We start from the raw sequence: 25,985 nt of genomic DNA on the forward strand, positions 1-25,985 counted from the left end.
TGAGACCCGTGCCCCCAGCATTCTGTCCCCAGCCCCTCACCCAACCCTAGGCTCCGCACCGCTTCCCTGCAGGCCGCGCCCCTTCCATCTGGACTCCGCCCTTTCCTTTACCCACTGGTCCGCCCCATGCCTTACCCTCCTAGCCCCGCTCCGCTAGGACAGAAGCCACGCCCTCCCCTGGTGTTGCCCCGCCCCTCCCGCCCTCAGGCTCCGCCCCTGCCCTCCGGCCCCGCCCCCAGCTCCGCGCTGCAGCGCCTTCCCCGCCGCGGCCCCGCCCGCCCCGCCGAGCCGAGCACAGGGCGGCGGCGGCGGCGGGAGCAGCCCGGGAGGAGGAGGAGGCGGCGGCGGCAGGGATGGCGGCGGCGCGGTGGGCTCGGTGGAGATGAGTGCCCGCGGCCCCAGGCCCAGGACGGCGTGGCCGGAGTGGGCGGGGGTCCCGATGCAGGCCCGAGGGGGGCCATGGGGCAGGTCCTGCCGGTCTTCGCCCACTGCAGTGAGTAGGGGCAGGCCCCGGCCTGGTGTGGGGCCCGGAGGCCCGGGTGGGCTCCTCCCTGGATCCTGTCCGCACCACCCCGCCGCGGGAAAGCAGGGATGGGGGAGGGGGTGACGGAGACAAAGGATGCTCTCCCCTCCCTCCCCCCGCGATCTAGCGGCCACGGGGGCGACCCGACCCGGAGGACTTGAGTGGCACAGGGCAGAGTTGGGGGGCACTGGGATTAACTGGGCCCTGGCACTGGGATGGGCGGCCAGGCCTCGCCCCGGGATGCGGACGTTTGCCGGGAGCTGTCCCCGCGCCTGGTGCTGGCCGCAGCGGGCGGGCGGGGAGGGCGGTTGGGTGGAAAGATAGAACCAGGATGGAAAAGAGAGGTCTGACCGGCCCCCCCCTCCCCATCACCCACCTTCGCATCCCACCTCTGTCTTCTACCCTAACTCACAGGCAGCCCGACCTCGCCCACAGTGTTCAACCTCCTTCCCCTGGGTTGGGGCGAGGACTCTGGGTCCCTCCAGGCTTTATCGATGGTTAGTAGTAACCCTGGAAGAGACTCACTCTGCTCCGGCCCTCTGACGCCTGGCATCCCACCCCCCGGCTAAGGAGACAGATGGGAGCGGAAGGCGGCTGACTGCCGTTTCCAAAGGGCACTGAGCATCTCCCGCAGGCAGAGCCTGAGCTCGGTAGCTGTGAGGGGCTGGATTCCACACCTAGAGGCGCCTGGTCTGACCCTCGCGGTCTCTGAGCCCTGGCTCTGGTAGTCCTGGTCTCGCATTCTGTCCCGCACTCCAGTGGTCCTGACAGCTGGGGGTTTCCGCACGCTCAGGTCTAGCCAATGGCATGTCTGGGAAGTCCAGATGCCAAAATTCCAAGAATTTGTTATTTCAACATTTTTGAGTATCATACCCAAATTCTACGGTCTTTACTGGGCTTATAATGGGTGATCTCCCTCTATATGATCTCCCACCCTGTTTATCATCCCTCATCTCCCACCCTTCTTCCCCTCAGTCATCCTGCTCCAAGCTCACGTTTGCTCCTCTCTTTCCTCAAACATGCCTGCATCAGGGCCTTTGCCCTGAGCTTTTCTGTCTGCCTGGAAGATCCTGCCCTAAATACCTGCATGGATTCTTCACTTCATTCAGACCTCTACTCAAATGTCATCTTATCAGAGAAGTCTTCTCACACCCTCTCAGGGTCTCTTCCCTTATCAAGCTTTTTTCTCCTCACTCTTAAAGCACCAGCGTCATATATTTACTTGTTTGTTGTCTGTCTCCTCTATAAGCTTTTGAGGGCAGGGATTTTGTCTGTATTGTTCGCAGTTGTATCCTTGGGGTTAAAACAGTGCCCAGCACATAGCAGGCTTTCATCAAATGGTTGTTGAAAGAATGAGTGAATTGATAGCTCCTAAAATTCCTAATTTGAAGAGTGAAATTAGGGTTCCTGGACTTGAACTTCTAAGACTGAGCTTCCGATAGAAATGAGTTAGGCTGCCGAAACCAGTTTGGCTCAGTGGATAGAGCGTCGGTCTGCGAACTGAAGGGTCCCAGGTTCGATTTTGGTCGGGGGCATGTATAATACATTGGTTGAAGGCACATCCCCAGTAGGGGGTGTGCAAGAGGCAGCTGATCGATGATTCTCTCTCATCGATGTTTCTAACTCTCTATCCCTTTCTCTTCTTCTCTGTAAAAGATCAATAAATTATATATATTTTAAAAAAGAAATGAGTTAGGCTTTGCCCAGCCAGTGTGGCTCAGTGGTTGGGTGTAAATCTTTGAACCTGGAGGTCACAGTTCCATTCCTGGTCGGGGCACATGCTGTGAGGGGCTGGATTCCACCACTGAAATCCCAGTGTGGGGTGTGTAGGAGGCAGCCAATGAATGATTCTCTCTTACCATTCATGGTCTCTCTCTCTCTCTCCCTCTTCCTTCCTTTCTGAAGTCAATAAAACTATAGTTAAAAAAAGAAACAAATTAGGCTTTACAGTCTGTGTGCAAATGTAAAGGCCCTGGGATTCAAATATTCTAGGATTCCTTAACTCTGACCATCCAAGTTTCCAGGACCAGCACACTCCAGTGATTCAGTCTAAACTTCTAAGAATCCTTTTTAAAAAAATTATATATTTTATTGATTTTTCACAGAGAGGAAGAGAGAGAGATAGAGAATTAGAAACATCAACCAGCTGCCTCCTGCACACCCCCCACCTGGGATGTGCCCACAACCAATGTACATGCCCCTGACAGGAATCGAACCTGGGACCTTTCAGTCCGCAGGCCGACGCTCTATCCACTGAGCCAAATCGGTTTCGGCTAAACTTCTAAGAATCTTTTATTTTTCCTCCCCTCTCCCAGAAGAAGCTCCATCCACAGCCTCCTCCACCCCTGACTCCACGGAAGGTAAGTGTGTGTGTGTGTGTGTGTGTGTGGAGGGGGGGGGTCGGGACGTGAAAATGCTACCTGAAAGAGGCTCATAGCTGGGCAGGGGGCTGAGGAGAGCGGTCAGGGTCCGAAGAGGAAGAGGAAGAGAAGGAGGAGGAGGAGGAGGAGGAGGAGGAGGAGGAGGAGGAGGAGGAGGAGGAGGAGGAGCTCACGCCCTCCTTTGCTCACTGCAGGAGGGAACGACGACTCGGATTTCCGGGAGCTGCACACAGCCCGGGAGTTCTCGGAGGACGATGAGGAGGAGACCACGTCGCAGGACTGGGGCACCCCCCGGGAGCTGACCTTCTCCTACATCGCCTTCGACGGCGCGGTGGGCCCCGGGGCGCGCCGGGACTCCGCTGCCCGCCGGCCCCGGCCCCAGGGCCGCTCCGTCTCAGAAACGAGAGACCCAGCCCCCCAGCCCGGCCTGGGCGACAGCCTGGAGAGCATCCCCAGCCTGAGCCAGTCCCCGGAGCCCGTGCGCCGGGGAGACCCCGACGCGGGTCCCCAGGCCCAGCGCGCCCCGGAGGGCCTGGGGCTCCGGCTGGACCAGCTGGACTGGGAGGCCCGGGGCGCGGGGTCCGGGGAGGACTCCGCCACCAGCAGCTCCACGCCGCTGGAGGACGAGGAGCCCGACGGGTCCGAGGCCAGAGGGGCTGGGAAAGGTGAGCTGTCCCCACGTGCTGGGTCCAGGCGCGAGGGGCGGGCACTGAGTCTCTTCTCAGGGCACCTCCAAGGTGCAAGCTCATGGCCTTCTCTCTCTAACGCGCCAGAACTGGACCTTCAGCTCGGATTCGCTCAGTCCTCGCCGCCCGGAGCCTTGACTCCACAATCCAGCCCTGGCTCTGGGACCCCCCAGGCGCGAACCCCGTCCCCACCTGGATCTGGGGATTCGAACTCGTGGCCTGCCGAGCCCTCGCTGGACGAGAAAGAGGAAGAGCCTAGGGGGCAGCTGGATCGGGAGCCAATCACGGGGCAGTGCCTTGTTAGCACGGACCAATCAGAATTCATGCTGGAACCACACCCTCTAGGTAAACTGCTTGCGTGAAGGCGCTCCTTCGTTTTTTCTGGTATATTTTATTGATTTTAGGGAAGGGAGAGGGAGAGCTAGAAACATCAATGATGAGAGAGAATCACTGATTGGCTGCCTCCTGTAGCGAAACCCAGGCATGTGCCCCCGGCTGGAATCGAACCCAGGACCCTTCAGTCCACAAGCTGATGCCCTGCACTGAGCCAAACCAGCTAGGGCGAGGGTTGCAATTTGTAGGGACCAACTTCGCGAAGGAATGGAGGGTGGAGAAGGGAGAAGGCATTACTGTTGGCTGGACATGTTAATTCCGCCCTTTGAATGCCCATTATCTAAGATTGCCATGGGCTTTTTAAATATAAATTTCCACTGGCAAGTAAGCCCTGCTAGCGTTAGGATGGGCTCATTGCTTGGGGGAGGAAATCCCTCTTTTGGAGTGCTCCCCCTAGAGGCTGATTTTGGACAGGCCAGATCCCAGGAAAAATACAGCTGTCTTCTGGATGTGGCCGTAGGACACGTACAAAAACCCTGTGCCTTTCACACACTCTCCTCTCCCTGACCACATCCGCCAGCCGGCGGCCAACAGACGCGGCCGTCCTTTAAGATGCGCTCAGCCTCCGCGAACCGCTTGCAGACCCCGGGGCTCCGGCTGTTTACAGAGAGAACCGCCCCCTTTCGGAGTCGTCCCCACCTCCGCGGCGAGCCATTGGCCGGGGACACGGGGCCCCGCCCCCCCTGCCCCCTCCCTCCGGGCTCCGCCGAAGTGGGCAAAAGCCCCGGAAAGCGGTGGTGTCCGCAGCCCTTCCCTCGGAGCGGAGATGGGGAGTAAAGGTGGGCCTGCGGGGCGGGCGGGCTGGGGCTGGGGGAAGGCGGAGAGGGATCCAGATTCCCCACCGCCCCCAAATCTGGGAGGATGATCCCTATCGGTCCCGGGTTCTCCAGGCTGCAGGCTGAGGCTGGGGGCGGTTTGGGGGTGTCGAGGGAGAGCGTGGAGGGAGCGTGGGGTACCCTCTTCCCCCAAGACAGGGCTTTGGAGTCTGAGAGCAGGGAGGCGCCCTCCCCCCAGCCTCGGGCCCAGGCGGCGCTGTCACTCAGCAGTCGGACGGGCCAGCACAGCTGCGGGCCAGCCCCCCCCCCCCCCGCGGGCCTAAACTTAGCCCCCGCCTCGGGCGACCCGGCCCCTCCCCCAGCGGCTGGCGCGGGCCTTGGGGAGCCTGCGGGGGAGGCCCCTGCGCCGGGGTGTGGGGGTGGCCTGCCCTAGTTAAAGGTGGATGGGAGGTGTGTACCGGGAGGATGCGAGGGGAGTCAGACTCTAAGAACTGTCAGAGTTTGACTGGAGCGAGGGTGAGAGGATGGAGAGCAGCGTGGAAGGGTCTGGGATCCTGGTTCAGGGCTCAGATGGGAGCGGATTATGGGGAGGCGGATGCAGCGTATGTGGTTGAGGTGAAACATTGGGTCTGGAGGTTACCGATTGGACCAGAAAGCGGTCAGAAAATTGGGTGAGGGCTGAGGAAGGAGGATGGTGCTTTTAATACATTTGGGACTCAGAACAACGTGCTGGCAGGGATATCACTTTACACGATCAGGTTGCCCCAAAGTATAAAGAGCAGGGACACCCACGGCCGGGCAGCATGCTGGGGAAAGATCCCCATCCCGCTGCTAGTGAAAATGAGCATTGTTACAGTCCTGCTAGTAAGCCTCCTGACAGCCTGTGTGACATCCCCCAGCCAGCCGTTCCCCCGGGGTTCTCTCTCAGGAAGAGAGATCTGTAGAAGGCTGGTGCTGGCAGCACTGTTATGGGAAGGAGGGTGGGGAACAGGGAATGGCCCGGCAATAATTATATGATTGGAAACAAGGACAAGGAAGCTACACTTCAGAGAATTGCGGCCGCTCTGAATGAAAAAGAATGAATGAAGGGCTATTCCAGTTGACTAGCAGGGAATTCTAGGAGGGAAGACAGAGCGAGGTATGTGTGATGCAGAAAAGTGTGTATGTGATTCCATTTCTCATAAATAATGGCCAAAAATGGGGTCCACACATAGTCTATGCCTGGAGTAAGATAAAGAGACGTGAGGAGCAGAGGGAGGCGATATGGGATAAAAGAAGACACTGAAATGTCGGGAACTGGGTGAAGGCTGACAGGGCTGTGTCAAGGGGTCATGGCTCGGCCCTGAGACAGGAGGTGGGAGGTGAAGAGGTCAGCCAGGCCGGTCCGAACCCCGGCCTGACTGCGCCCCTCCCCCACAGTGGCGGACTTGCTGTACTGGAAGGACACGAAGACGTCCGGCGTGGTCTTCACGGGCCTCATGGTCTCCCTGCTGTGCCTCCTGCACTTCAGCATCGTGTCCGTGGCCGCCCACGTGGCCCTGCTGCTGCTCTGTGGCACCATCTCTCTCAGGGTTTACCGCAAAGTGCTGCAGGCCGTGCACCGGGGCGACGGTGCCAACCCCTTCCAGTGAGAACCCCGGCCCCAACCCTGCCTGTCCAGACCCCGGTGCTGACCCTGAGTCATGACCCATGACCTCAGGTCAGGCACCAGCGTCTCACCCTGGTCCTGACCCGTCCTGTTCCTCTTCCTGGCTCCAACCTGCCCCTGCCCCTGCCCCTGCCCCTGACCAAACCATGCTCTGACCCTTCCCTCCCAGCCCTAACCTGGAATCCTAACCTCTCAGCCTTCATCCTGGACCGTCTCTCCTGACCCTGACCTTGACCTTAGACCTCTACACCTGGCCTTGCTCCAAACCTCACTTCTTTTTTCTTCTTTTTTTTTTTAAATATATTTTATTGACTTTTTACAGAGAGGAAGAGAGAGGTACAGAGAGTTAGAAACATCGATGAGAGAGAATCATTGATCAGCTGCCTCTTGCACACCCTCTACTGGGGATGTGCCCGCAACCAAGGTACATGCCCTTGACCGGAATCGAACCTGAGACCTTTCAGTCCGAAGGCCGACGCTCTATCCACTGAGCCAAACCAGAGCCAAACCGGTTTCAGCCCAAACCCCACTTCTTGCCCTTGTTCCAGCCATACCTCTCAGCCTGGGCCTCCCCTCCTCTCCTCCCCCGCTGCCCATGGAGTCACCTCACACCCTGCGCCCCCTCAGGGCCTATCTGGACTTGGACCTGACCCTGACTCGGGAGCAGACGGAGCGTCTGTCCCAGCAGATTGCCTCGCAGGCGGTCTCGGCGGCCACCCAGCTGCGGCATTTCTTCCTGGTAGAAGACCTTGTGGACTCCCTCAAGGTGCCCCGAGCCCCCCTCCTCCCCTGGGTTCCCAGCATGCTCCATCCTCCCCCTGGGGGGGGGGGAAGAGGGCCATTTCGGGGTGAGCTCGCAGCCTGACCCTGACCCTCCCCCCCAGCTGGCCCTGCTCTTCTACATCCTGACCTTCGTGGGTGCCGTCTTCAATGGTTTGACTCTCCTCATTCTGGGTGAGCTGGGAAGGCCCTGGGGGGCGGGTGAGGAGGTGGGTCCGAGGGGAACGGGGACCTGGATGGGATTGTTGATCTCTCGTGAGAACCCTGACCGCCCGCCCCCCATCTCTGTGCCCACAGGAGTGATTGGTTTGTTCACCGTCCCCCTGCTGTACCGACAGCACCAGGTGAGTGTGGCAGCTCTGGCTGCGCCCCCTCAGTCAGGGTCCCATTGACAGATGTCCCCACCAGAGACAAGAGGAGAAGACCCCGTCTGACTGACGTAGGTCCCAGCCGGCCACAGGTGCGCTGGCTGCTGCCCCTCCATAGAGCGAGTGTCTAACAGACATTTAAACGGCCAGAGACAGGCATTTTTAAAATATATATATATTTTATTGATTTCTTAACAGAGAGGAAGAGAGAGGGAAAGAAAGTTAGAAACATTGATCAGCTGCCTCCTGCACACTACCCACTGGGGATGTGCCCGCAACCAAGGTACATGCCCTTGATCGGAATCGAACCTGGGACCCTTCAGTCCTGAGCCAAACCAGTTTCGGCTGGAAATAGGTATTTTGATTGTCAAGGCCTAACAGAGCCAGGACTTGACGGACATGCCCCAGCCCAAGGCAGTGGGTAACGGATGCTCCACCTGAGGTCTGATGGGCAAGTCCTGGCTGCAGGGAGTCAGCCTCCCTGATGTCTCCTGTCCCTGGCACAGCCTCAGACGGAACAACACCCATCCCAGCCAGAAACAGGCGGACAGGTTCAGGCCTTCTCCCTCTGGCACCACCAGAGACGGACAAACACATATTCCAGCTGCAGACAGACAGACAGACTGACACCATCTATCCTCACACTGTAGTCTGGGTCTGATGGACACCATCCCAGGCGGACCGACGGACACTCTCACGCCCTAAAACATGGCCAGGGCCTGCCGTCTCCGTCAGAACCGGTGGATGACTTTTGCCCAGGATGCTGACAGAACCAGGGCCAACTGACATACATCCTGTCCAGAGACAGACAGAGGGACTGACACTCCCTCCTCCAGCGCTGCTGAGAGTCAAATAACACGTGTCCCTGCCAGATAGTCCTGCCTTCTTTACATGCTGGAACCATCCAGACCTCAACGTCAACCAACCCTACGGATTAAACTAGTATTTAAACCAATGACAGCTGACAGTAATGCCGCTACTTTCACACTATTCCTGTACACACACACACACACACACACCCCTCACTCAAAGATGAACAGTCATGCCCAGGAAACAGACTCACTGTCAAATTCTCCAGTCTACCTGCCACCACTCCCCACACAGAGTGTGGCCGAACAACCAACACTTCCACTGGAACTTCTGTCTTTCCGGGTATTTTGTCAGGTTTCAAGTTGAAAGTGGATTGGTGGTCATCCATCCCCCCAAACCCTGATTCGGATGTGGGGGAGAAAGCAGCCTCCTGCATAAACTAGGAAGAGGGACCCCCCTCTAATCTCTCCTTTGATCCTCTCTTGGTCTCCCCAGGCCCAGATTGACCAGTATGTGGGGTTGGTGACCAATCAGTTGAGCCACATCAAAGCTAAGTAAGGGCACGGGATGGAGATGGGTGAGATGGGGGGGAGGGGGGCGGTGAGAACTCCTCATTTCCTGTCCCTAAGTCTCCTGGGGCTGAGTAGGATGTCAGACAATTCCAACGCAAGCCTTTGAGGACTCAGCTAGCCCCCCAACCCAGCTTTCCCTTCAGCTCTCTCCTAAGTTCTCAGAATTGTTCATTCTGAATTCTCAGCGTCTTGGCCCACGTGACTCTACCTGTTTCTCCCTCAGGATCCGAGCTAAGATCCCAGGGACCGGAGCCCTCGCCTCCGCAGCAGCCTCAGTCTCCGGATCCAAAGCCAAAGCCGAATGAAAAAAGGGCGTCTCTGTCTGCGGGACGCCTGCCCCCCCCCCCCCCCCCCCCGCAGCCCTCCGTACCTCTCTTCCGTCTCCCTTCCATCCCCACCCTCCTCCCTTCTCAGCCCCAGCCCTGTCCGGGCGGGTGTCTGCAGCACGCACACCAGGCGCTAATTGCCTGAGCGGCTAGGACTACATTTCCCAGGAGGCTCTGCTCTAAGAGCCCAGGAAAAGCGAGGCACCTTGGCCGAGGTCCTGCTGGTACTTGTAGTTGTCTAGCGAGGGCACCCGCCCTGCACTTACCCAGCCGACGCTGGGGGCGCCGGGAGGGGCTGGTGTCTTCTGGACGCTGCTGGGCCCAAGCCAGGGCTTTGCATGGGACCCAGGGGAGGCCTGAGCTTGGATTTACACTGGAATAAAGACTTCTGTGGGAAACCCAAGGCTCCTGGTTCTTCATGCCCCCTCCAGCTCCCACCTTCCTTCGCCAAAAGGTACGTAAGCAACGCTCAAGGAGGAACCGGGTTCCCCATGTCTGCAGAAGAAGCCCCTGATAAGGTGACCAGACGTCCCGCTTTTGGCGGGAACATCCCGATTTTAAAAAAGAATTTGTCCCGCGGCGTTTTAAAAAAGTCCCGATAAAAAATTGGGACTTATTTATTTTATTTTTTATTTATTTATTTTTAAAATATATTTTTATTGGTTTTTCACAGAGAGGAAGAGAGAGGGATAGAGAGTTAGAAACATCGATGAGAGAGAATCACCGATCAGCTGCCTCTTGCACACCCCCTATTGGGGATGTGCCCGCAACCAAGGTACATGCCCTTGACCAGAATCCAACCTGGGACCTTTCAGTCCGCAGGCCAACGCTTTATCCACTGAGCCAAACCGGTCCTGGCTATTTTTTATTGTTTAAATATATTTTATTTATCTTTTATAGAGAGGAAGAGAGAGGGATAGAGAGCTAGAAACACCAATGAGAGAGAAACATCGATCAGCTGCCTCCTGCACATCCCCCACTGGGGATGTGCCTGCAACCAAGGTACATGCCCCTGACCGGAATCGAACCTGGGACCTTTCAGTCCTCAGGCCGATGCTCTATCCACTGAGCCAAACCGGTTTCAGCAAAATCGGGACTTTTTTAAAACAACGCGGGACACGGGACAAATTGTTAAAAATCGGGACGTCTGGTCACCTTACCCGGGGCCATCTGCTTAGATTATGGAATGGTTGCAGGGTGGAGGCTGAGAGTCTGTTGCCCAATCCTTGGCAGCCACTTCCAATACCTGTGCTCAAGGCAGCACCCCAGTCATTCCCCACACTCTGCCTGCCCCAGGACATCTCATCTGAGGTCCGGACACACGGCCTCCTGAACAACGGCCCCGCAAACATACCCACACTCATAACTCACCTACCTTATTGCTATAGGCAGTGTTTCCCAAACTTTTTTTTTTTAAATATATTTTTATTGATTTTTCACAGAGAAGAAGGGAGAGGGATAGAGAGCTAGAAACATAGATGAGAGAGAATCATTGATCAGCTGCCTCCTGCACATCCCCCCCAGGGGATGTGCCCGCAACCAACATACATGCCCTTGACTGGAATCGAATCTGGGACCTTTCAGTCTGCAGACCGATGCTCTATCTACTGAGCCAAACCGGTTTCAGCTGTTTCCCAAACTTTTGACACATGTGTACCCCTTCTATAATTTTTGTAACACTGAGTACCCTTCGTACTCATGAGAATGTAGAATTAGATGCAGCTAGCCGAAACCGGTTTGGCTCAATGGATAGAGCACATGTGTCAAACACAAGGCCCGCGGGCCAAATCCGTCCCGGGGACTGAAAGGTCCCGGGTTCGATTCCGGTCAAGGGCATGTACCTTGGTTGCGGGCATATCCCCAGTAGGGGGTATGCAAGAGGTGGCTGATCGATGACTCTCTCTCATCGATGTTTTTAACTCTCTCTCTCCCTTTCTCTCTGTACAAAATCAATAAAATATATATTTTTTAAAAAGAATTAGACGCAGCTAAGCACGGTGCAGTGCATATCCCCACCAAACTCCGGTGCAATACGTACCCCCACCCAACTCTTCCCGTACCCCTGGGGGTACGCGGGCCACACTTTGGGAAACACTGCATAGAGGGATGTCCTCTCTGCCCGCTCTGTCACCGGGCCTGAGACTTCTACTCCCTCACATCTGATCAACCACAAAGCCACGTCTATTCCGTCTCCCAAACGTCTCTCACCCGCCCACTTCACTATGTCCCAACTGCCTGGGCCCAAATATTATAGCAGGCCGCTTGGCCTCTATGGCCCTCGGGTTCCAAAACGGTAGCCCGAGGGAGGAAGAGAAACGACACTAAAGTCTGAAGATTCACAGGCCTGGACTTGAATCCCAGGGTCACGCCTCTCGGCTGTGTGACCTTGAGCGAGGGAGTCACCTCTGGAAGCCTTGGTTTCCTCAAATGGACACGTGTCCCCAGAACCATCTCCAGGTGGGAAGCCCTGCCGCAGGGCCTGGCCCATCACAGGTGTCCGTTCCGCAGAAGCTGCTGTTGTTACCGTGACAGGATTCCCCAGATCCTCCTTCAGCACCTCCACCATCACTCTGTCACCTGTTCTGCTACGTACCTGATATTGTTCTTCAAATTGGTTTATTATTATTAATAATAATAATAATAAAAGCCCTGGATGGGTTGATTGGAGTGTCCTCCCTACATGGAAAGATTGTGGGTTGATTCCCAGTCAGGACATATACCTGGGTTACCAGTTCAGTCCCCAGTGGAGCATGTATGGAAGGCAAAGGATCTCTCTCTCTCTCTCTCTCTCTCTCTCTCTCTCTCTCTCTCTCTCTCTCTCTCATCAATGAACAGATCCTGGGGTGAGGAATTATTTTTATTTTTTAATATGTATTTTAAAAATACGTTTTTATTGCCTTATGGAAGGAGGGTTTATGGAAGGAGAGAGAGGGATAGAGAGATAGAAACATCGATGAGAGAGAAACATCAATTGCCCCCCCCCCCCCTCAGGGATCAAGCTGGCAACCCTGCTGGGAATCCGACCGTGACCTCTTGCTTCCTAGATCCATGCTCAATCACTGAGCAACACAGGCTGGGCTTGGGTGAGAATAAAAATTTAAAAAAAAGACAAATGTTGCCGGGACCGGTTTGGCTCAATGGATAGAGTGTCGGTTTGGGGACTGAAGGGTCCCAGGTTTGATTCCGGTCAAGGGCATGTACCTTGGTTGTGGGCATATCCCCAGTAGGGGGTGTGCAAGAGGCAGCTGATCGATGACTCTCATCGATGTGTCTAACTCTCTATCTCTCTCCCTCCTCTCTGTATAAAATCAATAATATATATATATATATATATATATATATATATATATATATATATATATATAAAAGACAAATGTCCTTTTAAAGGTCAGTATCACTTGTCAAAAATAGACAATAACAGTAACAAACACAAAATTATTAAGATTTAAAATGTTTGTTAGTAACGGAATAACAGATCTTGGGGGGCAGGGGTGCAGGAAGAGATTAACCAAAGAACAAGTATGCATACTAGAGGCCCAGCGCATGAAATTTGTGCAGAGTGTGTGTGGGGGGGTCCTCAGCCCAGTTGGTGCCCTCTCGCATGGGGATGCCTCGGGGCCCTCGGGGGATGTCTGGCTGCCAGCTTAGTGCTGCTGTGGAAGTGGGAGAGGCTCCTGCCACCCCAGCTGCACCCACCAGCCTCGAACCTGGCAGCTTCTGGCTGAGCTGTGCTCCCCCTCGAGAGTGCACTGACCACCAGGAGGCAGCTCCTGTGTTGAGCTTCTGCCCCCTGGTGGTCAGTGCACATCATAGCAACCAGTCGTTCTGCCCTGTTTGGTCAATTTGCATATTACCCTTTTATTATACACTGAGTGGCCAGATTATTATGATCTCTGAACGCATAGTAATCTGGCCCACTCAGTGTATATAAAAGCCTGAGCTACCAGCCGTCTGACTGGTAGCTATGATGCGCACTGACCACCAGGGGGCAGATGCTCAATGCAGGAGGGGAAACCACAGTCATGGAAACATGGAACAGATGAATCTCAAAGGGAAGAGGGGAGAGGGGAGGGCGGAAAGAGATTAACCAATGATCTTATATGCATACTAGAGGCCCTGTGCACCGACTCATGCACCGATGGGGGTCCCTCGACCTGGCCTGGGCCTTCTCACAATCTGGAACCCCTCAGGGAATGTCAGAAAGCCGGTTTCTGCCAGATCCCTGCAGGCCGAGGACTTTTAGTAACAGTAATAATAGTCTCTCATTCATCCTACAAGTATTTACTGAGCATCATCTGCTACCTGCTCAAGCACTCTTTGGGCACTAGAGACACGGAAATGAACCAAAACTAAGTCTACTAGCATAGTTTCATGGAGCTAATATTAATATTCTAGCGGAACAGACAGACGGTAAGCAAATAGACCCAGACTGCAGCAGGGTGATGGAGCAGAGGCCAGCAGAGTGAGGGGATAGAGTGACAGGACTTGCTATTTTAAACTGGCTGGTCAGGGAAGGTCTCATTAAGTGGTGATACTGGAGCAGAGGCCAGGGTGAAGGGAGGCAAGGAGTCATGTGAGCCTGTGCAGGAAAGCAGATTCAGGCAGGGGGGCTGGCAAACGCAATGTCCCTGAGAGGGAGCTGGCCTGGTATGTGCAGCAGAAACTCTTTATGCCAAAATTCAAGTCAACGAGGAGAGAGGAATAGATGGGGTCTGAGGGGCGGAGGGGGCTGGGCTGTAGGGATTTATTTGTAAGGCTGTGGTGAGACCTTCGACTTTTACTCTGAGATGGGAGCCATGGGAAGGTTTCATGTCGGGGAATGATATTATTGATAAAGGATCCCTGACTAAAAAAAGAAGGGAGGGGGAAATCACTGACTTTGGTTATAAAAGGATGACCGTTTTAAATATATATATTGGTTTTTTACAGAGAGGAAAAGAGAGGGGTAGACAGTTAGAAACATCAGTGAAACAGATTCACTGATCAGCTGCCTCTTTTACACCCCCTACTGGGAATGTGCCCACAAGCAAGGCACATGCCTTTGACCCGAATCGAACCCGGGACCTTTCAGTCCGCAGGCCGACGCTCCATCCATTGGGCCAAATCTGTTTCAGCTAAAGGGGTGACCTTTTTAGTAATAATAATTATGATGGCACAGGTTTGGTTCCCCCAGGTACGCGGTGGGCTGCGTTGAATAATGGGTGCTGTTCGTTTCTAAGCCTCAGTTTCCCCGACCATAAAATGCAGGTACAGAAATAGATGGTTCCTAGCGGCTAAGCGGAATGGGGACAGAATTTCTGTCATCCCCCCAGCACCTAGGACAGTGCCTGGGACGCGGTAGGCGCTCAACTATTTGAATTATCAGAGGTGTTCGTAAGTCGCTGCAGTTCCTTGAAAGAACAGCAGGTGTCGCCTCAGCCCCATAGCCGCCTGCCAGAGCCTCCCGGCTTTGGTTAAATCAGACCCTAGCAGAAACCCTCTCACTCGAATTCGGGTTTTTCAGGAAAGGGACTTCCGAAGACCAAATTATGAGTCTCTTCTCTTGAAAAACGGATTTCTCACTTGAAAAAAGGGGGTTCTGGCCCTTTAACAACTGCTGGCGAGTGGGCCAGGTTCTAGGGGAACCGTTTCCCAGAATGCGCGGCTTTATGCAAATAACGGTTTCCAAAGCGAAGATGATTCGTACTATGTGAGACAAAGATAAAATTTTGGAAGTCTATCAGTCATAATAAATAAGTGGCGGGAAGTTTTGGTTATTGAAGTAAGCAATCCCATAATCTTCCAAACTTCACAACCATAACTGTAAAAGGATAAAAATTGCTGTGCTTTATATAGCTGGGCGAGGTAAGCAGAGTCTCGCCCGGATGATCCTCAGTGGTCTGGGGTGCAGGCTTCAAACCTGTAGCTGTCTAGCGACAGAGTGGTTCAATTCCACCTTTCGGGCGACATGGCTTTCTTTTTTTCTCTCCTCAAAATGAATTTAAGAGTGCAGATTGACGCCAATACCTGGAGAGGTCGCTGCAGTCCTCTGCATCACCCTGTCTCCGAAACCTCGCGGGTTTCTTCCGGCGGTTAATTAAATCTTTCCCGCGAAATGTCAAAAGACGAAGAAAAGCTCATCTACCCTCTCAGTGCTAGGATATGTGGTTTCAGAATTATATTGGATTTCTCCCTTTCGCTCACCTACTCAGTCACTTGTGCTCACGCGTGCACAAATTAAACCAGTTAAATATGCATTCGTTTTTATTAATGCATTCACTTATTCAATAAGGATTTGTTCCGTGCCTGGCCCTGTACTGGGCGGTGCTGCCAGTCCAGCGGAGAAGGCAAACATTAAACAATCATTAATTAGAAAGGTGATGACTACTGAGAAGGAAAGTACAAAGTATATGAGACTAATAAGGAGAGCTGAGTGTAGGTGGGGTCTCAGGGTAACATTTGAGCAGATACCGGAGGATGAGAGGGGATTAGCCAGCAGCGGGGGTGGGGGTGGGTGTTAATATACTCCTGGTGGGAATCAAGGTGGCCCCAATAATGACGATGGGGGCGGTGATCACTGCTTTCCCACGAGCTCACTGACTCCTCACTACCCGCCATTATGCAGCGGGAGAAACTGAGGTCTGAGAGATGAAGTTTTTCGTCCAAGGGACCACTTCTCTGTGCCTTCTTTTGCAAGCCAGCTACTCACCAAGTCCCGTCTGCTCTACCGCTGCTATTACTTTTATTTTATTTTATTTTATTTATTTATTTTTTATTTTTTTAAGGTATTATATGTGTGCATATCTTTCCATTGCCCCCCCACGCCCATACATGCCCTCCCCCCTGCAATTACTTTTACATCCTTCGCCTCCCCTCTCTCTCCCACAGCCTTGGTCATGTTCCAAGACCCCCTCACAGCCTAGTGTCCTCACCCTGGCATCTTCCCTGGTCTCGTGCCCAGCTCTTGCCCCTTTCTCTCCCAGCTACCGTTCTCCTGAAAGGCTAAGGGGAGTCTTCCGAAAGCATAAAACTGTCCCCGCCCTTCTTGTGCCCAAAACCTGCCCTGGCTCCCCAGTGCCCTCAAAAGAAGATCTAAACTCTTCATCTGGAATTGATGTTTGCGGGATGTGGTCCCTGCCAACTTTTTCTTCTGGACCTTCTGTCCCAGCTACTGTGAACCTCTAGCTTCCTCAGAGTATCAAGCTCTCTGTACTCACTGCCCCAGTCAGCCCCAGTCTTTTCCTACTTCTACACTCCCTTCTTATCCGCTAGGACTCAGCTCAGCTGTCCCCTTCTCGAAGAAGTCTTTCTTGACTCCAAGACCAGATTAGAAGCCCCCCCACTCTGGGCTCCCCCAGATCCATGGACTCTCCCAATCCTGTCCACTTTGGGTCATTCCTGACTGTGTACCCCACTGGACCGTGATCCCTAGGAGAGGGTAGCCTGGCCTGTCTCAGTCCCTGCAATGTCTCCAACACTGCACAGCAGAGGGCTGGGTGCATAGCAGGTACATAGTAAAAATTTAAAAAGTAACTAATAACCCTGACTGGTTTGGCTCAGTGGATAGAGCATTGACCTGGGGACTGAAGGGTCCCAGGTTCAATTCCAGTCAAGGGCATGTACCTTGGTTGTGGATACATCCCCAATAGGGGGTGTGCCAGAGGCGGCTGATCAATGTTTCTCTCTCATCGATGTTTCTAACTCTCTATCCCTCTCCCTTCCTCTCTGTAAAAAAAAAAATAATAAATAAAAATTAAAATATTTTTTTTAAAAACAAATGAAAAGGAACTAATGAAATCCGTGACAACTTTCCCTGTGTGCTCATTTAAGTCACTAGGCACCTGAATGACCTCTGGAACATCACGTTCACTCCCGGAGCGCCTGCTGCTCTGTCAGTAAGTGTGGGCTTGGGCTTTGCAATGGGGATGGCTCAGCTGTGTCTCTGGCAGTGACAATCCTTCTACTTTAGTCAATGGTGGGTGACCCTGATGTGTTCCTAAGCCAGAAGTAGTCATGCGAATACCAAAAGGGAACCAACTCATCTTCAGATTTCTCATCGCCTGTGTTTTTGGAGTGCACACGACTTGCAAAGCCCCACTTAAATGTTCTTCCAAGAATCGGGAGGTATATTCTTCCAGCTGCTCTACTTGGCAGTTTTTGCTCAGACCATCCCCGGAGCAGACAGGGTCCCACAGATCCCTTCCTCATAAGGAAACCTCCCCGGCTCTGGAGTATTTCAGTACCACACACTCCACAGCTGATATTCTGCTTTTTTTTTCCTAGCAGGAGGCACAACCTGTGAGTGGGAAGTCCTCCTGACTATCTACCCTCCCTCCATCCTGCTGCAGGCTGATTCACTTGCAGGAGTTGTGTGTGTGTGTGTGTGTGTGTGTGTGTGTGAGAGAGAGAGAGAGAGAGAGAGAGAGAGAGAGAGAGAGAGAGAGAGAGATGTCCCTGCAGCAATCCAACCTTCCCTCCCTCGTGTTGAAAGGCAGGTGACGGGTGTCAGGAGAAAAACAGATCCCGAGGCTTGATGGATACATCTCAAAGAGCTTTTTATTGGCGACAGTGCAGAACCATGGGGGGGAGGGTGGTGGCCCAGTGCCAACCAGTCCCAGCCCCCGGGGTCAGGTGCAAAATACAAAAAGAGAATCACAAATACAGAATGGGATTCAATACATCATGGTCGGCGGGGGCAAGCCCTGCTCGCAATCTCACACTGGCACCCAGAATTCTCAGAGACACAGACCACAAAAGTCTGTGATCCCTCAGGTTTCCTCACAAAAAATAAAACATGTCCCCAGCGAACCCACAGTCAGAAGGCAGCTGGCCCATCAGGGATGGTCACAGAAGGGAGACAGGTGGCAATGGTCAGAGAAACACGGGCTGAGGGGAGACAGGGGCGGGGAGACAGCCAGGGACTGCCTGCCGGGAACACCGGGAGGGGCTGAGACCGGCAGGAAAGACACAGCTAGAGAGAGCCAGGCCGGCAGGGGCAGCTGGAGGGGGACAGGCTGCCTCCCCATCCCCAGAAGCAGCATTTCCCATTCAGGGGCTTGGCTGTGGGGCCAACGTGACCAAGGTTAAGGTTGAGGTTGCAGAAGCGCTCACACTCGCGCGCGCGCACACACACACCCATATATAATATATTTATTTATACATAATAGATATAAGTGCCTTTCGGAAACCAGGAAAGGGATAAATAGCTATTTGGGGGCGGGGGGAGTCTGGAAGGCGCGAGTGGGGCACGTGGAATGTTCTCCATGCAGCACGAGGGGGGCCTGGCCCACCCGAATTTTCAAAAAATATCAGTTTGCTTCACAATGAAATTCTCATGAGGTGAAGCCCAAGGAAAGGCGGGGTGGGAGAGCCAAAACCAATATTTGGGACTGGGGTGGGGGGTGGGGAGAGGAAGCTGGGGTCACGGGCGCCCAGCCCCCTTCCAGTTCACCAGTCCAAAAATATTGGGGGGTTGGGGAACCAAAGCCTCAGCCTTTACATCTTCTCCGGAAAAAGAATGGGGGCCCCCGCTGGCAACCCCCCTTTCTAGGTAAGAGGTGGGGGTGCCAAGGGGAGGGAGAACGCGGCGTCCTAGGCCGGGGCAGGGGATAGGCCACACATGGGGGGCGGGGGGTCCTGAGGAGAGAGGCCAAGCGGGTGGGGTGCACCACTGTCACCCCCTTGAGTCTAACTCACCGTGGAGGGGAGGAAGGAGGCGGACGGGGGAGAGAGCCCAGGAAGAGGCTTGGGGCGCACAATCCCTCGGCCAGGGCTCTGTCCCACCCGCCTCCCCTCCCCATCCTCCCCCCACAACAGGCCAACCCATTTCACAGTATAAACACTCCAGCAGGACGGGCGCCGCAGCGCCCCCTGCTGCCCGGACCAGAGAGGCCCAGCCAGGAGGGCCGGCGGCGGCCTGGGACTAACACTGTCATCAGGCCGAGGCCGGCGGCCGGGCTTCCTCGGGGAGAAATCCAATCAGTCAAAGGCGGTTTTGCCGGGAGGAATGGGGGGGGGGGGGGGGGGGGGGGGGGGGGGCCTCAGGGAGGGAGGTTCACATTTCAGACCGAGTCTGGGCCGGGGAAGGCGGTCCCCGTCGGGGGACACCAGCTTCCCTTTCCCTCCAAAGGGGGCTCAATTCAGAGGAGGATCGAACACGTGAACGTGCCGGATAAATGGATCAATACGCTCAGGCCGGGGCCGCAGGGAGAACCGGCGGACCACCCCCAGAGGGCGGGTCTGGGGGACCCCGGGGCGGGTTCTGGGCACGTCCTGGCTGGGCCTCTCCAGCCCACACCCCTCGGCCCACGCCAGCACCCCCTCCCGCTCCGCCAGCCCACAGCTGGGCATCCCCCCACCCCCTCAGCCCCCAGAGATCCGGTTGAAGTGAGACGACCAACAATCAGGCAGATGGGGTGTCCATCCCCTCCCCACCCCCCGCCCCCAAAGTCACCAGCTCCCCGGCCTCTCGGGGCCACAGACACGAGAGGCCCCCCTGTCCTGTCCGGGCGGAGGCTGCAGAGTCAGCGGGAGAGGCAGGGGGTGGGGGGGGGCTGGACACCCCAGCTCCCCTCCTCCTCCTCCTCCTCCTCCTCCTCCTCCTCCAAGTCTCCCCCGTTTGTCTGTTTTGAGTCTAAGAGTTCACAGAGCGAGAAGGGAGGGCGAGGTGAGGGGGTCGGAAGGCTGGTCGCTGCCGCTGGGGCGATGGGCGCCGGCGAACGCGGAGACCTCCGGGCAGGTGAGGACAAACGAAGAAGTGTACGAAGGGCTAACAACGGGGAAGGGGTCGCCGAGGACTTGGACTTCACTGTGTGCAAAGAGAGAAGCTGTCAGGGTGGGGGCTGCGTCCTGGCCGGTCTGGAAGGGCAGGGGCGGTGGTGGCGGGGGCGGCAGCAGCCAGCCGAAACCGTCTTCCTTAGCGGGCGCCGGCCCCGGCCCGTCTCTCACCTCCGCCAGCGGCCCGGGGCCCGGCCCCTCTTCGTAGGGGATCTTGCAGCCCGGCTTGTGGGCCACCAGCACAAACTCCAGGCGCTCCTTCTCCTTTTGCAGCTCGGCGATCTCCGACTCCAGCTCGGCCTTCTCCTCCTCCAGCTGGTCTGTCTCCTGAGCCCCCAGGCCGTGCGGGAGAGGAAGGACAGAAAGACCGTGAGCCACTGATGGTGGCGGCGGGAGCCAGGAAGCCACATCCCGGGACTGGCTGCGAAGGCCCAGGGCTGGAAGGCAGCTCTGGCTGAGAGGACGGCCCCCTGAGGTGGGGGGTCCTGGTGCCTTTGAGGAGCCTCAGTTTCCCCATTTGCCCAGGGAGTGGTGCAGAAGCAGCCAGGCGCACATGGATGGCTCTGGTTTGTTGAGCGAGTGAAGGTGGTTATGGCTGTGATGCCACCTCTGTGGCCAGGGTCCTGTGTCCCAGGGAAGCACAGACTTTCCCGGATCCTGCAGGAGCAGCAGGCCACCCCCCAGCCCCAAGCAGGACACTCTCCGAGCGAGGGAGGAGGTCAAAGGGGAGGGGGACTGCTGGGCGCAGTCTAAGAACTAGGGGTGGAGACCTAACGGGTTTGGCTCAGTGGAGAGGGCACAGGCCTGCAGACTGAAAGGTCCCAGGTTCGATTCCCGCCAAGGGCATTCACCTTGGTGGCAGGCACATCCCCATTTGGGGGAGAGGGGGTGCAAGGGGTAGCTGATTGATGTTTCTAACTCTCTCTCCCTCTCCTTTCCTCTCTGTAAAAAAAAAAAAAATCAATAAAAAAAAATATATTTTTTAAAAGGACTAGGGGTGCCTGGATAATGGGGAATGGACATCAGTTAAGAGTTCAATTCATACTCTCTGGAATGTTCAAGCTGGAAGGGGGCTTGGGAGATTGGGCGAGGGGAGGAAGAGATGGAGAAACTGAGGCAAAATGAATTCTTGCTTGCCCAAGATCGAAGGGGAGAAATGCCTACAGCTCCCCTCTATTCAAGTGTCATCATGTGTCACCTCAGCAGGAAGTGAAGGCCAGGAGAGTGGTGTGTGGGGGGCGGGGGTAGGAGTGGGGAGTCATAAACCTGGGCTATGGGCCAGGGTTGAGGTGAGTATGTGAGGGTCTGGGTGTGTGCACAGGGGGACCCTGTCTGGTCTCCCCTGTCCCTGGTTTCACACATGGAAGCTCTGGCTCTCAGCCCAGGATAAGGGACAGAGGGTGGGGACGGAGCCCCCCTTCAGCCTACCCTTCCCCCCCCCCCCCAGGGGCCATCCTCACCGCCTGGAGTCGATCAGTCAGCTCCCTCCGACGGTTCCTGCATTTAGCTGCTGCCAGCTTGTTTCTTTCCCGGCGAACCCTTCGCTTCTCCTCCTCCTCCGGGGTAAGCTGAGCAGGGGAGGTAAAGGTCATGAGGTTTGGGAACATGGAGCACCTCCTCCACCGCCCCCTGCACCTCCTCTTCTCCCAGAACCCCCAGGAGCCAGCCAAGGACTCTCTGCTCCTCGCCAGCGGTGGCAAGGACGATAGGGCTCCTGCAGCACTGAGGCCGGAGCGGCCCCTCACCCCAATATGAGCTAGAGGCCCCCTACCCCAATACAAGGAAGTTTCTGCCTCTCTTGTCCCCTCTCCCCGGATGAAGTTCTGATGCCTCTTACTCACCGTCTCCTCCCGGGGTCTCCTGGGCCGAGCTCGGGATGGGCGGGCGGGCCCAGGTCCACTGGTGGTTCCGCTGGTGGAGGGCCCACCGCTGCCACCGGCTCCGCCACTGCCGTAGCCACTTATGCCTGGGGTGGAGTAGCTGGTTCCAGGCATGTCATAGGGGTCGACGGCGGGGGGCTGGGAGCCCAGTGGCTGCCCCTGGGACTGAGCCATGGAAGAGATGAGGGTGGGTTGCACGAGCCACTGGAGGTCCTGGCTGGTTGTGATCGCGGTGACCGTGGGCACGAAGGAACTGGGCATTTCCCCAAGCCCGGCGCACTCCTACAGGGTGACACATACACACACAGGCGTAGACACACAAACAGAGACACCGACACACACACACCCAGCACACATACACACACCGACCCCGTGAGTGAGCACAGGGTGAGCGGGTGTGGATGTGTGTGTCACAGGCAAAAAGCCACAACACCCACCCTTCCACTACACCGTGACGCAGTGGTTAATGAGAGGATCTCTGCTCAACTGGCTTCTACCTCCTCCTTCTTCCTCGGGGAAAGGTTGCACGGTTCCAGCGGGTGGTGAATCACACCCCGAGTTGGTGACTCTTAGGTGTGGGGGGGGTGGGGGGAAGGCTGGACACAGCCGGGTGACAGAAGCCCCGGAGAGAGTCACAGCCACACACACAGCCACTACACCCCACCCCCACCCCAGAGGCAAGGGGAGGGAGAGGGAGAGGCCTCAGGCCAAGCCTTCCTCTACACGCGTGCACACACACACACCCCTCAGAGTGAGAGGACGAGCGGTGGGGGGGTCCGCGAGACCTCCCGCTGCGCAGGGGCGGGGGTCCCGGTTCAAAGGGTGTTGGGAGGTGGGCCTGGGAGTTTAGAACAACGTTTCAAGTGATTGTCTCTCCCCAGAGTGGGGCTGGCAGTGACAGGTTCCGATGGACGCCCAGGTAGGGAAGAACGACAACCCGGGCTCCCTCAGCCTGTCGCGGAGAGGGGATGGTGTAGGTCCGGAGCCCCCAAGCCCGAGCGGCGCCCATCTCCCCAATCCCCACACGGTATCCCAGAACTGCTCCTAACGCGAACTACTCTCCCAGGGGGCGTGGTGAGGGATGGGCTGGTCCGCTGGCCAATCAGCGTCCTGGAAGCCCGGAGGGGGCGGGGCTCCCGGAGACCACCTGGCTGCTTCCCCCAGAGTTAGCGGTTCTAGTCCTGAGGGACCCGGAGTCCAGAGCAGAGGGAGCTCGGGTGTGCCTGTGCCTGGAGAAGCTATGACGGTCACCCTATCTCCCGAAGAACCCCCTGCCTGCAGACAGACATCCCCTGCCCCCCCGAGAGCGGAGGGACCGGACCCCCGGCCGGGGCTCGCAGACCCATGGTGTCGCAGAGGGTGGCTCCTGTCGCGACCCGATCCCCTCGCTCTGCTTCTAGAGGCCCGATCCCCTCGCTCTGCTTCTAGAGGCCCGCAAAGGGGACCGCGGCGCCGAGAAACCCGGGGCTCCAAGGACAGAGTGAGAAGGAAGGGAACGGCACCATACAAATAGGAAGAGGAAGCTGATTGGCTAAGGCTCGCGGCGCGGTGACCAATCGGAACGCCGAGCTGCTCCCTCCCTAGCAACGTGGCCCTGCCGTTCCAAAATAGAACGCTCCCGGGACGTCAGGGGCGGGGCGGACGGAGGGGGCGCCGTGCGCCGTGCGCCGTGCGTGCCTCGCGTCAGACGGAGGGTTCCAGCACGTCAGCCGTTACGCACGGGTCCCCCGTTACGTCTCCACGCAGGAGGCGGAGGCAGTGCAGCCGAGATTTCGGCCCACCTTCCCGCTGCATCGGGAGCTACAGCGCTCGAGTGGGCGCTCCGATGGAGGAGGTAAAGGGGGTGGGGGCTGCTGGACGCCTCCCCGGGATTTCCCCACCTGCCGAGCCGCTCTAGAGTGGGGACTTGGGCCGGGGACAGTCCCGGAGCCCCCCTAAAAGCCCTCCGTCCTGCTGCCGCAGACTACATGTCACTAAAGGGCACATTCTTCTCATCCTCAGAACTCACCCCCCTGCGCTCCCTCCCTGCGCTTCGCTTACGCGACCCACAAGTCCCAACTCTGCAGTTTGCAAAGTCTAGTCCTAGCGGATCCCCGGTTTTGACGCGTCTTTATTTGGGGTGGCGAGATTGCTCGTTCCACCCTTGCCTTAAAATGAAACCCGCAGAGCAGTACCCCAACTCATTAGAACTTACCTGGGAGGCGGTGGCGGCGGGTGGACTGCCAAAGGAGTCCACGGAAGACAGGTACTGAGACTCGGCGGAGGGCGAGGAGCTGCACCGGGAGCCGGAGTCGTAGTCTCCGGGGAAAGCCTGAAACATTTCCCTGGGCACAGGGGGGGCCCTGTGACCACGCTGCGGTCGCCGGGAAGCCAAGGCTATGGCCGGGTGGAGGAGGAAAGGCGCGAGTCCGGGGTGAGCCGAGCGCGTCCCCAAAGCGCGCTGTCCGGGCAAACTCGGGGTGAGGGGCAGCGCGTCCCGTCCCAACCGCGGCAAAGTTTCGGTGCAATTCCTCCGCGGCGCCCGGGCCCCCACAAGATGCCGCTGTGCCGCCGGCAAGTCCAGGCTCCGGAGGACCCAGTGGCGCGGGGTCGGGGGGATCGCTCCCCCAGAGGCGGAAAGCGCTGTCCGGCTTTACAGAATCTGCTCCGGGTGCCGTCTCCTCCACGCGTCCGGCGTGTCCCCCCAAAGAAAAGGGAGTAATAATCAAGAGGACGGGGAAAAAAAAGTAAGCGGGTCCTCCAAAGTAAAATGTAGAATTATCCAGAAGAATCCTTCTGAAAACTTTCTTTCCGGAAAAAAATTAATAAGAACCAGCCCCAAGAACCACAACAATAAAGTCCCCAGGTCCCAGCGCCGCGTGTCCCAGTGGTGGCTGTAGCTTCAGTCTTATGAATGAACCCCAAAGCCGCCGGCCGTATTTATACGCCTGGACCCGCCTCCCTGCTTACGTCACCCGCCCCTCTTTCTGAAAACTTCTCCAGATTTCGGGCCCCGCCGCACCGAACCCCGAGCCGCTCGGCGGGGGGGTGCCCTGTCCTCCACTTGGTCGCCCGCCGCACCCTCCGCGGCCCCGGGGGTCTCGGGGGCTGCGCCCCGGGGCGCTCTGCAGGAGGGGATCCCGGCCCCGCCTCCCCGAGTTCCTGTGACGCAATTAACCATATAAGGAGCTCGGCCGGCCGGGCAGAGTGTTTGTTTGGTAACCTAGCAATTACGTCAGAGGGAATCCCTCGCTCGCTGGCTCGCTCTCCCCGCGCGCTTGCGGAACGCGTTCGCGCCGGCGCAGTGCCGCGCCGCCCCGGGGGCTGGTATTAATAGGATTTCAAACTATTTGGGGAAGGTCCCGGGGAAGACCCTGGCGGGGGAGACCCCTCCTCTCCGGCCGCCCCGCCCAATTCCCCCGCTGGTGCAGCGCCCCCACGCGAGAGCGAGGTCAGATCTCCAAAAGCAGATCCTGGCTAAGAGCGCGGGAGTCCCGAGCCGGGTGGGAGGGGCTGGGGTTCTCCAGGTGAAAGTGGAGGTGGGGTGGAGCCCCGACTTTCCCGGCAGCTTCTGGCCTGCTCTGTGAGCTTGGGAAATGGTTTCCCTCTTTGAGCTTCAGCTTCAGTTTTTTTCCAGCTTGGACGAAGGATGTGGGTCTTGGACACTCCTGGCCCCCCAGGTCCACAGTGTGGGAGGTAATGAAACAGGGTGACACGTCTCTGCTGATGGTGTTGGTAACCTCTAATTCTCGATTTATTATCCAAGGACAGTAAGAATGTGTGTGTGGAAATAATAATAATAATAATAATAATAATAATAATAATAATTAATGCTATGTATTTAACAATAACCAAGTGCCAGGTTCTATACTAAGACTTTCAATACAAGATTTGTGATCCTTAAAACAACTTTTGAGGGCTTAGGGAGGAAAATCTTCATTTGGCAAAAGAGGAAAATGATCGTTGGAGGGGTTAGGTAACTTTCCCAGGGTTCCACCGGAAGACATTCAAACTCAAAATTGTCAAACCCCGGAGCTCCTGCTCTCTCCTGGGTCCTCAGAGCTGCTGGTCCAGTGACATTCCCTGAAAAGCCCTAGGTGTGGGGCTC

The 25,985-nt window shown here is 56.4% G+C and overlaps 2 protein-coding genes and 1 non-coding gene across 4 annotated transcripts; 2 read left to right on the forward strand and 1 right to left on the reverse strand.

The window, feature by feature from the left end:
• Nucleotides 1-268: 268 nt before the first annotated feature.
• On the forward strand, nt 269-9,657 carry RTN2 (reticulon 2). 2 transcript variants are annotated; one of them, XM_036416458.2, is made up of 10 exons: nt 269-493; nt 2,839-2,883; nt 3,099-3,569; nt 3,678-3,935; nt 6,179-6,386; nt 7,035-7,173; nt 7,292-7,361; nt 7,485-7,531; nt 8,861-8,919; nt 9,161-9,657. In XM_036416458.2, exons 1-10 carry the CDS (start codon nt 460-462, stop codon nt 9,240-9,242), a joined length of 1,413 nt encoding a protein of 470 aa, XP_036272351.1. In that variant the 5' UTR covers nt 269-459; the 3' UTR covers nt 9,243-9,657. The 2 variants fall into 2 exon arrangements, with proteins under 2 accessions (XP_036272351.1, XP_045429650.1); XM_045573694.1 differs by lacking the exons at nt 269-493; nt 2,839-2,883; nt 3,099-3,569; nt 3,678-3,935 and adding an exon at nt 4,635-4,762.
• Nucleotides 9,658-15,121: 5,464 nt separating this feature from the next.
• Nucleotides 15,122-15,208, forward strand: TRNASTOP-UCA. The gene has a single exon. It is a non-coding gene; the product is annotated as a tRNA-Sec (tRNA).
• A 2,568-nt stretch (nt 15,209-17,776) lies between these two features.
• FOSB (FosB proto-oncogene, AP-1 transcription factor subunit) lies at nt 17,777-24,798 on the reverse strand. The gene is made up of 4 exons (XM_036416474.2): nt 24,093-24,798; nt 21,860-22,180; nt 21,479-21,586; nt 17,777-20,345 (listed from the first exon to the last, which is right to left on the reverse strand). The coding sequence occupies exons 1-4, from the start codon at nt 24,216-24,218 to the stop codon at nt 19,884-19,886; spliced, it is 1,017 nt and encodes a 338-aa protein (XP_036272367.1). The 5' UTR covers nt 24,219-24,798; the 3' UTR covers nt 17,777-19,883.
• Nucleotides 24,799-25,985: the final 1,187 nt, after the last annotated feature.

Source organism: Pipistrellus kuhlii, unplaced genomic scaffold, assembly GCF_014108245.1.
Source record: "Pipistrellus kuhlii isolate mPipKuh1 unplaced genomic scaffold, mPipKuh1.p scaffold_m20_p_55, whole genome shotgun sequence".
NCBI classification, from domain to species: Eukaryota; Metazoa; Chordata; class Mammalia; order Chiroptera; family Vespertilionidae; genus Pipistrellus; species Pipistrellus kuhlii.